Source organism: Numenius arquata, chromosome 16 (assembly GCF_964106895.1).
Source record: "Numenius arquata chromosome 16, bNumArq3.hap1.1, whole genome shotgun sequence".
NCBI lineage: Eukaryota > Metazoa > Chordata > Aves > Charadriiformes > Scolopacidae > Numenius > Numenius arquata.
In genome coordinates, this window is record NC_133591.1 from 4,173,673 (window position 1) to 4,189,672 (window position 16,000).

General features: G+C 60.3%; 2 protein-coding genes across 2 annotated transcripts in view; one reads left to right on the forward strand and one right to left on the reverse strand.

The window, feature by feature from the left end:
* Positions 1-9,643: 9,643 nt before the first annotated feature.
* Positions 9,644-10,423, forward strand: PHETA1 (PH domain containing endocytic trafficking adaptor 1). Its single transcript, XM_074159733.1, has one exon. It carries the CDS (start codon positions 9,644-9,646, stop codon positions 10,421-10,423), a length of 780 nt encoding a protein of 259 aa, XP_074015834.1.
* Positions 10,424-14,264: 3,841 nt separating this feature from the next.
* CUX2 (cut like homeobox 2) overlaps positions 14,265-16,000 on the reverse strand; it is a 67,093-nt gene continuing 65,357 nt past the window's right edge. Inside the window, exon 19 of the mRNA XM_074159456.1 lies at positions 14,265-15,325. Coding sequence (XP_074015557.1) covers positions 14,659-15,325 — 667 coding nt within the window. The 3' untranslated portion in view covers positions 14,265-14,658. The remainder of the gene's footprint in view (positions 15,326-16,000) is intronic.

A 16,000-nucleotide genomic window follows, 5' to 3' on the forward strand; every position in this document is an offset into this window, starting at 1 on the left:
CTGAGTTGAGAGCACGGGGCAGTGTGGCCATTTGGGGATGGACACGGAGATGCAGCTGCTCAGTGAGGTAGAAGGCACTGGTGCAGGGGGAGAGGTGGGAAAGGGTCCAGCTGCAGCCTCTGGATGCAGGATACGGAGGGGTGATGGAAGGGAGCACCCCAATTTCACTCTCCTCGGAGCTGGGTCACAACACGACAGGTTCACGGCACGTCCCCTACCCTTGGGCACACTCGCTGTGAGCGAGCAGAGCCATGGAAAGCAGCCCCGACTCCACGCTCACAGAAAACCCCACAAAGTTTTACTGCTGCCCTTCAGCCGAGCCTCTTCTCCCTTCCACCAGCCCGTTTTCACCAGTGGGGTAAATATTGCTGATTTACCCCTGAGCAGAATAGAAAGCCCCAGCCCACGCACCCAGGGCAGCATGGAGACCCCATGGGAGGCAAGGAGGGGGACGGGGCCCCTATCACCCCCCAAAACAGCACCCACGTATTTACAGCAGCACTATAAAAGAGCAGAGGCCATTTGTGAATCAGGCCAGCACAACCCACGGCAGAAACTGCCCGGCACTGTCCTGTTCTCCTCTCTGGGAGTAGCCCCCTGCAGTGGTGTGGATTCTCTGGCGTCTTGTAGAAGGTGATGGCACAGCACCATCGCTTCCTGCAACCTGCCAGCTGTTTCCACGCAAGCTGGAGGACCCCAGGGGGTCTCAGGACCTTCCCTCTCTCTCCTTCAGCTGAACCGAACCGAGAAACTCAAAAGCAACAGAGGAGCAGGTCAGAAAGATCCCACCACACGCTGATGTAAGCTGTTTTCTTTGGAAATTGGGGGCACTGATTTTGCCCCCCTATCCCCACTTTCTCACAGGACACACACCCCCCCCTTCCTTATTTAAGCACCTGGCACTCCACGACTTGCTATATTAAAGGCCAGAGCTGGCCTTAATCTACGGCTCTGCGTGGGCTGAGCTGCGCTGCAGAGCTCTGGGGACGCGGCCGATGTTACAGCACTTTAAATCCAGGGGAAATCCACCCGTTTTGCTTCCCCTGATCGCTCCACCGGGACAGATGGGATGGAGACAGCCCATCCTAAATCTGTCTCGGGCCAAACACAAGCTCTGGGCTTGCTCGGCCCACAGGAGCTCACCAGGATGAGCCACTGTGGCCAGCCCAGTTCCCCAAAGACCTGCCTGCTTCCATTCACCCAAGTGCCCATCACCGTGGCGTCTGGCACCCTGCAGACCGATCTACATCATCACACTCTCCTACACCCACTGCCTGCGGGGAAAAGCCCGGCAGCGGTGTGGCCTCTTTCAACAGGGTTTGTTTTGTTGCATGAAATGAATCGCTGCGGTGTAGGCGTGGGAGAAGTCGGGGGCAGGCAGCGCTCCGGGGGGAGCAGCCAGCTGGGGGTCCCCAGCTTCGCTCACGGGGACAGGGGGGGCGCCTGCAGCTCAGCGCTCTTGGCTCACTTGGCTCACTCAGCTAACTTGGCTCTCCCTCCCCACCGCAGCGGTCCCCCCAGGGCTGCATTCGGCCCTTCCTCCTCCCCGAGCCGCGGCAGCGCTGGTGGTACCACAAACCCCGCCAGCGCCGAGCTCTTGCACTTTCGCTTCATCTCACCCGCTGGGATTTGTCCCCACGTCTTCGCAGTGCCAGGGTCAGTCCCTGGCAGCCCCACGGGTGCATGGCTGGGGAGGGTTTGCCCTGGGTGACAAAGACGTAAGACCCCTCAAAAGCCACCAGCACTTCCACCCAAATCTGTCCAGCACGATACGTGGTGCTGGCAGAGCCACTTTCCCATGGGCTCCAGTGAAACCAAAACGGATCTTTTCAGAGACAATAAATACATAAAGGCAAAGGAGAAAATAAAAGCAGCATTGGGGGTGGAGGGAATGCACAGAGACAAGGCTTTCCTGCACCAAAAGCAAGTTAAAAAGAAACCCGAGGCGTTGATCTAGTCCCAAACAAGTCAAAGTGAAACCTGCCAGTAATTTCACAGGCCTTTAAACTCCAATCCCGTAACTTGCCAGCACAGCCCCATGGCAGACGGGGACATGCAAGAGCCGACAGCGCCAGATCCCCGTGCCGAAAACCTCTTCCTCCGCCTGCTTGTCCTACCCAAGCACAGCAACCCGAAAAGTCCCCGGGCCACCAGCCCACAACTCCAGCACATCTTGAATCAATTTGCAACAACAATATCGAAATCGCAGCTCGACAACTCATCCCGGTTTCCTTGACAGTAAATCCCAGCCCGGGCAGAAATGACTGTGTTACTGCCTCTGTCAGAGCCAGCGGGTCCAGGCTCTCTGCGGGTGACCCTGCCGGGGCTTGGCACGACAGGACTGGGCACGCCGGCAGGGCACGGGGAGGCCACCGGGACACTGCCCGCTGGTGCATGGCCTTGTGCTCCGAGCCCCTGTGCCTGCCAAGCCAGGCAGAGCCTGCGAGCCAGCAAAGTCCGCAGGGAGCAGAAAGCCAGAGGAGCCACTTGGCAGGCTCCGGCTGGCACCTCCGCTTGGTGCTTGCAGCAGGCACAGGGGCAGAGGAGAAGGGAGCAGCGGGACGGGCAGGCAGGGCACGGCCCCCACAGGCAGGGCAGAACCCCGCAACGGTGGCTGGGGCAGGTGGGCATCACCCCCCCGGGGTCCTGTGCCCTCCAAAAGAGGGGCACCCCCATGGCAGGAGCTGCAGGGGGCTGGGGGCAGGGGGAGGAGAGGGGCAGGGCTGGCTCTGTGCCTGCTGCACACCTAGATCAGGGGTCCCCAGGATGGGGGTGCTGGGAAATGGGGGAACTTGAGGGAGACAGTGACCCCAGAAGAGGGGGTGCTCTGTGGTAAAAAGGTGCTGGAAATACGGGGGTCCCCAGGATTTGGGGAACAGAGCCCCTCGGATAGGGAGTGCCCACGGGGGAAAAGGGTGCAGAGAGGACAGGGGTCTCCGAGGGTGACCGTGGTCCCCGGACAGCGGGAACCGGGGGAAGGGGACCGGGATAAGAGCAAACCCCGCAGAAAAGGGTACTGGGGAGTGAGGAGAGGTCCCGAGGGCTCGGGGCTGGCAGAGGCGGGGGATCACGCTCCCGGAGAGGGAGAGGATCCGCTCCCGGAGCTCCCGGAGAAGCTGCGGGGGCTGCGGCAGGAGGAGCGGCCGCCGCGCTGCCTCCCCCCGCCCCGCCGGACCCCGGCGCCGCCACTTTCGCTTTGCAGCCGTCGCTTCCCGGGGACGCCTCCCCGTCCCGCTCCAGCCCGTCCCGGTCCCGTTGCGCGCCCGCGGTTACCTGCAGGAGAAGGCGTCCGGCTGCCGCTCGCCCATGGTGGAGCGCGGCGCTGCGCCCGGGAACCGGACGGGACGGGACGGGGCGGGCGGGACGGGGCGGGCGGCTCGGTTACGGCACGGCACGGCTCGGGACGGCACGGCACGGCACGGCTCAAGCAGGAAACCGGGGCAGGCGGCTCCGCATTTCCGCCGAGAGAAGCCGCCGCGGCGGCGGGAGGGGGGGGCTGTGAGTGTAGGGGGGGTGGGGGGGCGCGGACCCCGGCCCCGGGCGGGTTATGTAAAGCGGAGCGGCGCGGCCGAGGGCGGAGGCTGCGCGGGGGCGGAGCGGAGGGGCCGCGCCGTCTGACTGTCCCTCTGTCCCTCTGTCCGTCCGTCAGTCCGCCCCGGCCCTGCCGGCAGCTCCGCGGGTGCGCACCGCTCCGCGCCGCCCCTCCCCGCCGGTGCCTTTATCTTATCGCATCCGCGCCCGCGGAGGCAGAGGCATAAACAGCCCGGCTGCGCTCGTGGTGGTTGATTTTACTTTATTATATATATTTTTTTTTTAGTTTTTATTACTTTTACAGTTTTTTCTCTGGGGATTTGGGGGTGTCCGGGCACCGCAGTCGGCCCCCCACCCCCCGCCCTCCTCCGCCTGGTCCCTGCCCCTCGGGGGAAGGGAGGGAGCCCGGGTGCGAGGTCGTCTGGGGGCTCGGAGGGGTGTGTGCAGGAAAACACCCCGCTTTCCTGTCCCTGCCTGGTTGCGTCCTCCCACAGCTCCGCAGACTGGAACCCAAAGGACCTCTGCGGTGGCAGCAGTGGGCGAGACACCATCTCAAACCCTATTTCTCATCGTTTATCCTCTGCCTTTCGGTCGAGGAAATGATCTTGCTGTGAAAGGCACCGCGGGGCATTGCCCACACCCGGCGGGAACGGATCAGGCCACAGGATCTGCATTTGTTCTGTACCGTGGAAGAGGGCTTCAGCCGTGACAGAGCAGTCACAGTGTCCCTCCGGTCCCAAAGAGGGCTGGGGTGGGTGTACAGAGGCCAGGCTCAGCCATCGTACTGCCATCCTGGAGCCAACCTCTTCCAGGTGAGCAGGGGCAGCACAGCAGAGCTGCAGCCGCCCACCCTGCGAGCCATGGGAAATGGGAGGACAATAAACCTTCACTGCACCTTTTTTTTTTTTCCAGGAAAGGGCTGGTTTGTGGTCTGTACCGTCACATCTGGCCCATAGACATCTCTCACTCGCGTCACCGGCTGTCCTGAGAGCTCCTCTGGGGCCTCATCCTCCCTGAGCAGCAGCAGCATGGGGGATGGAGGGGCTCTCCTTGCCCCACAGACCCCTTTGCAGGTGCCATTCATACTGGGCATGCAAGTGCCATGGCAGAGCAGTACTTCCCCAGGGGCTGGTGCTCTCCCAGCACACCAAGCTGGGGAAACCCAGGGAAGCGGCAGCTGGGATTTTACAGACACCACACAATCAATTTGTGGGTGTTGGGAAAGTGGAAGCCGTGGGATTTGCCCTTGGAGAGCATGCTGAGGCACACTGAGCTGTTTGTGAAAGGGCATCTGTGTGCCACCACCAGCGGGCTCGGTCCTTGGTGATGCTTTAAAGTACACCCCAGTCACTTGCCCCATCCATTCCCAATCCACCCTCTTCCGATGAGGAAAAGACTATAATGGGAACCCCCCGCTGGTGCTGTGCTCAGGGCTGGCCATCCCCAGACCACAGCCATGTGGACACATCCCCACTGTCCCCCTCCAGCCCCACCAAGCCCCTGGACCAGATTTGAGCTTTCCTGCAGGGCTGTAACCCCACGCTCCCCTTGGGCATCGCCTGCTCCCGGGGTCCAGGCAACTCTGCAACCAGCCAGCCCTCCCCAAACCCCACAGGGAAGTGGCTGGGAGTGGCTGAAGTGAGAAAATCTTACCTTAAAAGCTGCTTTTTAATTCCTCCTGCTGTTCCTTTATGCATAATTGCACTTTCTGCCTTTTTTTTTTTTCCGAGCACAGATGAGCAGTCGGTGGAGCTCGGTGCCTTCCCTCCTTCCCACGGGCGGCTGTCCCAGCTCCCAGCTATTGCACGCTTTTCTTTATGAACTTCATCTGTTTCAAAAGCGCCCTCTCAGCGTCCTCAGCCCCCATGGCCTGAGATTTCTCTTTTGTTTTGCTTCCTGTGTGGATTTTCTACAGTCCCTAACTGCTAATTCACTACCACTGACTTCTGCTTTTTCTGTTTGTTTATGCAGAGCTGCGCAGATGCCCTTGTGCATGCACACACACACACACACACACACACACTCCGCCGCTTCCCTTTCGCTCTGCACCGGGCTCAGCTTTTAACCATTGCCGCTTTCTTCTCCTGTAAAAGCCTCAACCAGCTTCCAACCATCCTTCCCACTTCTCTCTTCAACTCCCACCCTCTGGCCCGCTTCGTTTTCAGGGTGCAGTGGGTGGTTTGGAAGTGGCACTTCCCGGGGTGGGACACAATCGGCTGCGGGTGACCTCAGTGAGATGAGGGTCCCTCCCTCCCTCTGCCCGGAGAGGGTCTGGGGGGGGTGACATCTGGAAATGCTTGGCTACGGGAGCCTGTGCTGAGCTGGTAATACCCCCCAAAATCTCAGCCTGGCTTTCATGCAGCCCCTTCAGGGAGCAGGGTGGGCGGCGGGCTGGGTGGTGATGGGCTGGGTGGTCCTGGGCAGGGTGGTGATGGGCTGGGTGGTCCTGGGCAGGGGGGTGTTGGAGGGGGTGCCCCACGGCCCGCAGCCCCGCCGAGCCCGGAGCGTCGCCCGCAGCCGTCGCCGGGCTCCAGCTGCCCTCTCCCGGGCACCCTCCGCACTGCAGCCGCCTCCGGCCCTTCCCGGCCCGGCTCCGCAGCCGGGGGGGGGGTCCGGGAGCAGCGCAGCCCCGCCGCCGCCCGACCCTCGGGCTGCCAGGCTGGAGACCTGCGTGGGCCCGGAGCGGGATAGGGGTGCCCCGGGGAGGGTCGCACCGGCGACACTGGGGATTCTCGTGGTGGTCACAACTTGTTTGCCTTGAACCCCATGGCACAGCCGGGTCCATTTGGGGACAATTCGCTGCTGGTCACAGCAGAGACCCGCATCCCTTCTCCTCAGTGCGCCGGCTGGGGATACACACAGTGCCGGTCATCGAGCAGCCCCTCGGTACCCCCCAGCCCCCCAGATTTCCAGGAGCGGCCCCCACCGAGCCAGAGCCAGCCCCGGCAGTGACTCAGAGCTCCCTGCTCACCTCGCTGAGCCGCCGAGCACCCGCTGCTGCGTAACCGCCACCACCAAGTCACCAGTCATGGGAGCAGCAGGAAGCGGAGGCCAAGGGCAGCCCACGTCCCAAATGACGCCCGGCAGCCCCTCGCTTCCTTTCGGATCCTTTTCCTCTCCCTTTTCTCTGCTGTTGGGCAAGCTCAGCACGGGAGCTCATTTTCCCATCTTTCCCAGCAAGACCTGGCAGGGGAAACCGAGGCAGGGGCTGTGGGCTCCTCTCTGGGGGAGGGGGACAACAGGGAAAATATCATGGGGCTGCTCAGAAGGGGAAGTGCTGGAGCCCGTGCAGCGACACGTGAGCGTCCCAAGGGAAACCCAACGGGAAGCAAAGACCCATGGGGGAATTTTGCTGGTGGTTTCTGAGGAATTGGGGCCATTCTCCAAAGCAGCTTCCGAGAGGCTCCCCAGGAAGCAGCTGCGGTGGAGGAACAACCTCTGCTAAAGCAGCCGATGGGGCTGCAAGAAGCAGCTGGGGTTTCGGAGTCCCGGCAAAGGAAGGCAGAGCTGGGAGCACGGCTGCCTTTTTTCAATTACCCAAGCTGGTCTAATAAAGATATTGCTTCTCCCCACGGTCCTTTCCTCTCCTAATCTTGCCGTGTGAAAGGGCACCTCTCAGCAAGGCAGGGAGATAAGCGGTGCAGAGAGACCCGAGACTTCCCACCAGCGGCCTTGAACAGAGCCACTCTGCTCGGGAGGGACGATAAAGCCCAGATGGTTTTACTGCTGGTTTAAATCCTTTTTTATAGCGTGAAAGAGAAAGTCTGCAGGAGATAAGGTGAAAACCCTCGGTGAACCGAAAACCACTGCCACGAGCAGAAGATCGCGACGCCCCGAGCAGCCATGTAGGGTGGTGGGGGCATCCCCCATGGTGGGGGAGTGGTGAGGACCACAACCTGTGGGCAGCAGCGGTTGTGGCGGGGGTCACCGATGGCAGGATTTCTTAGTTGAGGGCCTGCAAAAGGAGCGCCGATGCCTCGTTTGCTAAAATGTACTCATTGCTGTGCAGCTGAGCGGGGGAGCGAAGAAACTGGAGGAAAGGGAGAGCGATAAGGAGAGCAAATCCTTGACGCTGGTATTTATTGGGACATGGTGAGGACGGCAGCACCGCCGAGGTAGTCATCGGGCTGGTGTCGCTTTCAGCGTGGAAGGCCAACCAAGAGCAGAAGTCAGCCTGGAGGCTTCTTCCAGCCAAAAGGTCTATGGTTGTCCTGGGACGTGGGTACCAGCAGTGGGAAATACAGCCTGGGCCCAGTGCTTGGCACCACTGGACCCGCTCACCCCTGGCCCGGATGGGGCAAGCGCTGACCACCCGGCCAAGAGCGCATCAGCAGCTCGTGTGCCATATGGCTTCCGCAGTCAGGAAGGAGTGAGGGGGCTGCCATCTCTGCCCACATGGTTGCACAAGGCCCAGCAGCTCCAGCATCCAGCTAACAGCTCATCAACCCCTGCTTTCTAGCTCCTTGTACCAGTGTCACCTTCCCTTGGACACCCATCCAGACCACTCAGCTCCTGCCTCAACACCTTTTTTCGTCCATCAACCTCTGCCTGTGCCTGCCAGATGCTCCTGGGCACCCACTCTCCGCCCCAAAAACCTAACTTAGTGTTGTGCAGCCACTTTTACCACTAAGCTCCCAGGTCTCCCACCCATGAGTACATCCACATATACATCCATGCGTACATCCATGTTTACATTCACGTGTACATCCATGCATACATCCACACATATATCCATGCATACATCCGTGCGAACATCCAGGCATACATCCACACATATGTCCATGCATACATCCACGGACACGCACATATCCCCCTGCACCCCCGGATCCGTACTCCCATCTCTCCCCAGCGCTGCCCGGACCTCAGCCCCGGTGCACAGAGCTTTGACCCGCCGTGGGTTTTGGGCCGAGCCAGGACCTCCAAGCACCGGGGCCGAGCTCGGGAGCGGTTTCTCGGTCAGGGGAAGGGCCCCCCCGCCATCCTACCCGCCGGACCGCCCCGAGCCGCGGTGAGGGGCGGTGGCGGCGGAGGAGGAGCCGGGCGGGAGCAGCGCTCCGCCCGCCGGGGCCGAGCTGAGCCGGGGCGGCGGGGAACCGAGGACAAAGGTGGCCTTGCGGGACCGGGAGCGGGGCGGGGACCGGGGCTGGAGCCGGGAGAGGGGGGGTGGCCGGAGCCGCAGCCGAGCGGGGCTGGGAGGGCGGGAGCCGACCCGGAGCGGGGTCCCCCGGTGCTGGGGGAGGGAGGCTCCCCTGCTCCCAAACGTCCCCAAGACTTTGGGGAACCCCAAAGAGGTCCCTGAGCTGCCTGGGGGAAAGGCATCCCTGCTGCCCCCCCGGCGCTGGGCACCCCGAGAGCCCCATCTCATCTCCTTGAACCCTGCGGTGTGGCTTAATGGGAAAAATAATCATCCTGGTGCACATCCACCCTGTGCTCTGCAGGCTGGAGTGAGGTGCCAGAGCAGGGACAGCGGGGTGCCGGTCCCCACGGCCCCCTTGCACTGGAGCACCCCGCATCGAGCTCTCCCACGGCCACCGAGGCCACCCGCACATCGCCAATGCTGGCAGTCACCAGAGACCGGAGCTAGAGGCTGAGTTCAGGTAGGTGGAAAGCCTGGAACGATGAGGCCGGGGGGACAAGGGGAGAGGTGGCCTTGACCGGCTGACAAGGTCCATGGCCAAGGCTATCTGGAGCGGCAGCCGGATCTGTGGCGTGGGGCATAAATGCTCCCTACGTGCCGCGGGGAGGAGCGCCGCGACGCAGGGCAAACACGGCGTCGGCGGTAAGGTCACCTGCGCTGGGTGACGTGGGGCACTGGGATGAGACCTGGTCGGGGCTCCTCTGTGAGAAAACATTCAGCTGGGGGGAAACCCCCCCCTCCCCAGGGAGCCCCAACCCACCCAGCACCCGCCAGACTCAGCCCCTTGTCTGGGATCGGGGTTATCCGGGCTGCTATCACAGGGCTGTTTATTCACTGGCTCCATTTCCTGGGCGCCAGGGCCGGTGCCGCCGGGAACAAAAACCCGACAGCTTATTACCGTGCAATTAAGGCGCACCCATCCTCCGCGTGCCGGCGGGTGGCTGAGCACTCTCTGTCCCTGCAGGGTGCGGAGCCATGAAGCTGAACGAGCGGAGCCTGGCCTTCTATGCCACCTGCGACTCCCCGGCCGACAACGCTGGCTTCCTCTACAAGCGCGGCGAGCGGCACACGGCGTACCATCGCCGCTGGTTCGTGCTGAAGGGCAACATGCTCTTCTACTTTGAGGAGCGGGAGAGCCGGGAACCGGTGGGCGTCATCGTGCTGGAGGGTTGCACCGTGGAGCTCTGCGACTCAGCCGAGGAATTCGCCTTTGCCATCCGCTTCGGTGGCACCAAGTCCCGCACCTACGTGCTGGCAGCTGAGAGCCAGGCCGCCATGGAGTCGTGGGTGAAGTCGCTCTCGCGGGCCAGTTTCGACTACATGCGCCTGGTGGTGCGGGAGCTGGAGAAGCAGCTGGAGGAGATGCGCTGGGGGCCAGCCGGTGGGTGCGGAGGCTGCCGGCAGTTGCCCGGCTCCTGGAAGCCGAAGCCCTCGGGGTCGGAGCGGTTGCCGGAGAAGCTGCCAGCTCTGCCTGCTGTCCTGCCAAAGGAGAACGGCTGCGCGGTGTGGAACAATGCGCCAGGAGCGGACCATCTGCCTGACACCTCCAGCTGCGGCGGGTATGACAGTGAGGGGAACCCGCGGCCACCGCCGCTGCCACCACGCAGGCAGGCATCAAGCAGCGAGGCAGGTAGCACCAGGGTGGCCACACCGGAGAGCCCATCCACCTTCTGCCGGCTCCATGAGCAGTATGGCCAGGAGGTGGCCCGGCTGCGGCAGGACTGGCTGGAGAAGCAGCGTGGTCCCCGGCCCTGAGAGGTGGCCGAGCCCTGGGAACCTGCCAGGACCTGTGGCGGGGAGGAGGTGATCATCCTTGGTGCCACCTCGGTCCCCTCCTCGCCCTGGGATGTGCAGCCTTGTTGTGGTGATGATGGACACCTGCTGATGGTGCCACCGAGGCCCCAGCACTGAGGGACACCAGTGCTGCTCCATGATGGCGAAATGCCAACCCAGCACTGATGGCAGCTGGGCTCAGCATGCCACCAGCCAGGCATGAAGTCCCCAGGTGCTGCCAGGCTCTTAGGTATCTCATACCAGGCAGGGGTGCACCCCTCCAGCCATGCCCAGGCACGGGTGCAGGATGGTCCACCCAGCACAAGTAAGCTACAAACCATTTGCTGGCTGATGCCTCCTGGGAATTGACCACTGCACTGGGTCTGCTGGGACCTCTTGATGCTCTTGCAGTGGGATCATGCACCAGCAATGCTTTTAGAGGAGGATTTTGATGGGATCTCACACACCTGAGCCCCTGTGTGGGTGTTTCACAGCTGGGGAGCTGGCTCTGCCTTCCCCTCTCTGCATAGCACAAGCCACTGGCTGAGGTCAGCCCAGTTTCGCCGGATCCCTCTGCTCCAGCAGGATGTGGTTTGAAAGAAAATATCAGCGAGCGCAGCCCTTCCTCAGTGACAACAGCACCGCACGCCCCGGCTCCCTGGGGGGGGGGGTTGGTGACACCCAGCCCCAGGCATTTTGCACAGAGTGATTGCTGTTTGCAGCCCAGCCGGTGGACCCGCAGGGTGGCAGACCTGAGGGGAACGTGGCAGCTGCAGGCACCACCTTGCCGGGTGGATATTTTGGGGCAGGACATCATCCCCAGGCTGGCTCACCAAGGGGAAGCATCATTCACGGCAGCGAACAGGAACGAATGTGTCAGCGGCAGAGGGTGTCGAGTGATTCATGTGCCAAACCGGAGCGAAGCCGGTGTTTCTCTTATTCCCCCAACGGTTTATATCGACACTAAAGCTGCTGGCCGGGAGGTGGGGTGACCTACCCTGGGTCTGGGGGAAAGCAGTCAGGGTGCTCCAGGTTTGGGCCGGGTGGCACCGGTTCCCTTTGCCCCCTTGGGACAGGCACAAGATTTTGCTACAATAAAAGTTGTTTCAGAAATTCCCTCCTGGCCCTGGTTCTCATTTGCACCTTTAAGCCCCTGAGGAGGGGTGCCCAGGTGGGAATTAATCCTCCATTTTAATCCCCCTCCTGTCCCCAGCATGTCCACGCATGGCCGGGCAGGGACTGTGTCACCTGAGTGGGACATGGACAACAACAGGGTCTCACAGTGCCCTGGAGCCCCATATCTGCTTACAGGGATGGGATGGGATGGGATGGTGCCACTCTGGGGACATTGGGACACACAGCCTCAGGATGGTCACACAGCAGGGACAATCCCCAGCCCTCTGCCAAGGGTCTTAGCCAGGGACAAAATATCTGTCACCTTGCCGGGGCTGGTGTCAATCCTACACAGGGACCCTGCCCTTGTGGAAGTGGCCAACGTGACCCCGTGTCCCTGCCTGCGACACCCCACTTGCATGAATGCCTCCAGCTTCTTGCTAACACGGGGTTCTTGCAAGGGGCTGGAGTGGGGGGAGCCTCTTGGGGAAACTGAGGCACAAAGTCAGCCAGGGTCTCTCTCCCGCTGAGACCCCTGCTCCTGGCCAGGCACAGCACCACGCTACGTGTTTCAGCGTTTGGAGCGGTGCCGCCGAGGGCAGCCGGGGTGCAGCTACACCCACAGCACCCAGATGGTTAACCCGACCCCATCAGTCGGCTGCAGAGGAAGACTCCGGTTTCCATGGCAGCCAGCCCAGCCTTTCCAGACGCTCAGATATTCATTAAAAATAAATCCTTCCCAACATGTTAGCCGACAAACAAGCTTAAACAGATACGCAACATACGGGTTTATTAATTCATCGAATGCAAACACTCCCGGCTCGTGTCGGAAGCTGCAAACTCACCTGGCGATGGCCGGCTCTGAAGAAGAGCCGTTCCAGGGTCCGGAGGATGCTTAGTTACCCCGGGGGCAGGAGCAAACCTGCATTAGGGATGAGCACAGGACTTTCCCAGGGCAGGATCACACCCTGAGCTGGACTAACCCCAATTAACTTGCCACCTTCTTTCCCCACCCTCCCCCATCACCAGGAGATGTTTACGGCAGTGAGAGCTCTTGCCACAAACCCAAAGCAAGGCTGCGACTTCCAAGGGAGCCAACACCAACCCAGGCACCGGGCGAAGGCGAGAGGAGCTCCCATCCCAGCCCCCTCCAGACAAAACACACCCCGAGGCCAGAGTCGTATCCAACTTCTGTATTTAGTGGCTCTTTACAGAACTTGTTCCTTCCAAAATTGTTAAACAAAGTTCATCGATCTCATAGAAACTTTTGAAGTACAGTACATGAGCCTAACAAAAACGTGACCGGTATGTCCCGCTAGCTTTAATACAACAGAATTGCCGTGTTCAAGACTATTCCTAAGTGCTTCCTCGAATCCCATCCCACTAAAGCTCCCGCTAGCACACGATGGAGAAGAGCAGTCAATGGTCGCGCCTCGACCTTCTTCCCGGAAAAGAGCGGCCGTGGGCAAGCTGGGGCTCGCTGGGGCAGGGTGGGAGGGCAAGGAGAGCCGTGCCTTCGCAGAGCCGCTTTTAGCATCTCTCATCGACTACCACTCAAATATAAAAATACCTTCTATTCTGATAAAAATGTATACAGTGGAAAATTAGTCAATGCATAGCCTCGGAGCCTGGCAGGGGAGCCCTCCCGATGACGGCCTTGGTGGGAGATGGCTGATGCCGTGTGGGCAGGGGACAGGGCAGAGCAGCCAGCGCGCGGTCCACCCCACACCGGTTAAAGGCATTTTGTTAGCAGAGGCCGGCTGGTGGCAGTGGGGTCAGGGAGATGCCACCGCCAAGCTCCTGCACCTTTGCATGGGGTCAGCCCCGACAAGCCAAAGCCTGATGGTGCTTTGCCCAATTCAGGCCTGAGTTTGCCCAGTTCAGACCAGGAGCCTGGCACGACACCCCGGGGCTCTTCCCGGCTTCACCAGCAGCCACCACCTGGGGACACCCCCTGCCTGGGTCCTCTCCCTAAAAACAAAGTGCTTCAGCCACAAGAGCTGGCTGTGATGCTGGGAGCAGCCCCCAGCAGGGCTCGGCCCCCCACTCATGATTTTTGGGTGCTGGACCCCAACCACTGGTGCCCCAGGTGCAAAGCTCACAGGCTCCATCCTTTTCTGTCCCAAATGGACGATAGCAGAGCGCGGGGAACTGGGATCCCATGGATGCCCATCCCCAGCAAACCGGAGCCGTCCTTGAGCATCACCCCCAGGTACCTCTTCCCATCTCACTCCCAAAATGGCAGACACAGGTTGCGTCCTTTGCTTTTGCATTATTTTTCTCTCTTCCTTTGGGAGCTGGCAGGAGCCGCACCGTGCCGTATCGGAGCTGCCACCGGTTGCCGGCTGGAGGAAGCGTGAGGGATGGTGTTCGGACCATGCTACATCTTGTTCCAGAAGGCTATTGCAGACATTTCTACAACATATACAACCGCACGGGACATTCTGTGTTACAAAGGTTTCAAAAAACATAAAACCACCAGAACTAAATACATACTCGATGGCATCAAGGTTTTCGCTTTAGAGTCTTCAGGGACTATGACGCAGTCTCTGGCTGGGGCAGAAGCGATGCAGTGTCTTAGACAGAGGTGGAAATCGCTCGGCAGAAGTTTATTAAATTTGGTCAGTCTCATAGTGCTTCTTGATGGCTTTGCTCAGTAAGTCTTTTCTGTGGGGTTTTTTTGTTTATTTTTTTGTTTTTTTCCTTTTTAATCTCATCCAGTGGCAAACTACAAGACTTCAGTGTACATTTAATGACACAACTGCTACATCATCTTGATTTTATAGCTATCTTTAATATCAAAGCAGCTTAAGCTGTTAATAAATTCCAAAGTATCCTTTTATTAAAATATCTAAAAGAGGTCTATAAATATTTTTTGTTTGTTTTTTTTTTTTTCTTTTCTTTTCTAAAATTGTTCCCAGTTTTTCACATTTAAAACAAAGCTGGGGGGCGCAGCTTCATAGCGGGAGGGCCCCTCTTTTCCATGGGCGCTCCCCTCTGTGGCGCCGGCCGCCTGTCGCCTCTCGGTGCGCGCTGCATTTAACAAAATATATATATATATATGTGGGTGCGTATATATATATTTAGGGTGGTGGAAGGGGGGCTCAGAACTCCCACTCGAGGGCCTCCTCGCGGTTGGCGGCCCGCTCCAGGCGGTGGATGATGTTGTTGAGGTTGGCCATCTTCTCGTGGCGCCTCTGGACGCTGGTGCTGAGCCGGGGGCCGGGGGGAGCCGGTGGCAGCGCTGGTGAAACCGGCCCGGCGGAGGATGGCCCCGGGGAGGCCGAGCCGGCGAGGCCAGGTGAGGAGGCTGCTGAGGGTGATGTTGGGGAGACCTCCAAGCTGCAACGGGATGACCCGGCGGAGGACTGGGAGCTGTCGGGGTGCGGCGGCGGTGGTGGTGGGGGTCCCCCGGTGGCAACACCGGCACGGCCCCCCCGCCGTGGAAGGCTGCTGGCGCTGGGGGTGGCTGCGTGGGGGCCTGCTACCCGCTCCTCTTGGGGAGGTCTGGTTCCCTCGGCCGCTCCGGCCGGGCTGTGTGAGTCCCGCCAGCGGCCCCAGCCGCCCGCCTCCCCCTGCTCCTCCTTCACCTTCACCGGTGCGGCAGCGCAGGGATGCTCGCCCTTCCCCATCACGGGTTTACGGTCCTCGGTATCCGAATCGGGGCTGTTGGGTGCCTGGCGCCCGGGGATGGCTGCTCCGCTGCTCTGCTCCGGGTCCGTGTCGTTGTCCTGCGTGCCCTCCACCAGCATCTCCCGGCGCATCCTCGACCTGCCGGGACACAAGCATGGAGGGTTGGTGACCACCAACCAACACAAAAAGCATCTCCAGCCAGAAAAATGCGATGACATGGCTTGAGATGTAAAACCTCACCTTGTTGGCCTTTAGAACACTTTTTTGGGGGGGGAAAAATCACTGCTGCTTGAATATGGGGACTGGATTTTGCAACACCTTGGGCTGTTTCCAGCCAGTGTTTTCCACTACCTTATTTTTGTTGTTGTTTAATACACAACATTTTTCAAAGGTTTATTTTAGGGCGGTTGTGTTTACCAAGAGCAGGAGGGGCTTTCCTGGAATCGTGCAAGGGGAAAGGTGGCGGGTTTAAAAACCCCATTAGTCAATGTTTCACCGAAAAGCCTGATTGTTCAATCTCTCCCCCACACTCCCCACGTGATAGCTTCATGTGAGAAACCTCAGCTGGCTCCCATAAATATTGACCATCTACTTTACGATGCCCAGGGGGAGTTGGAGGCAGTTGGAGGCTCTGAGGATTTGACACAAGCACTTATATGTCTACTGGTTTATATCGGGGAGAGGGCACAACCCTCTGGGTTGATGAGACAGAGCAGGTCGCTCTTGGTGTGGGTCTGGGGAGGATTCAGGAGCCATGTTTCCATCTGCAATACTGCTGCTCTGTGGGACCAGGTTGCTGTAGGGATGGATCCT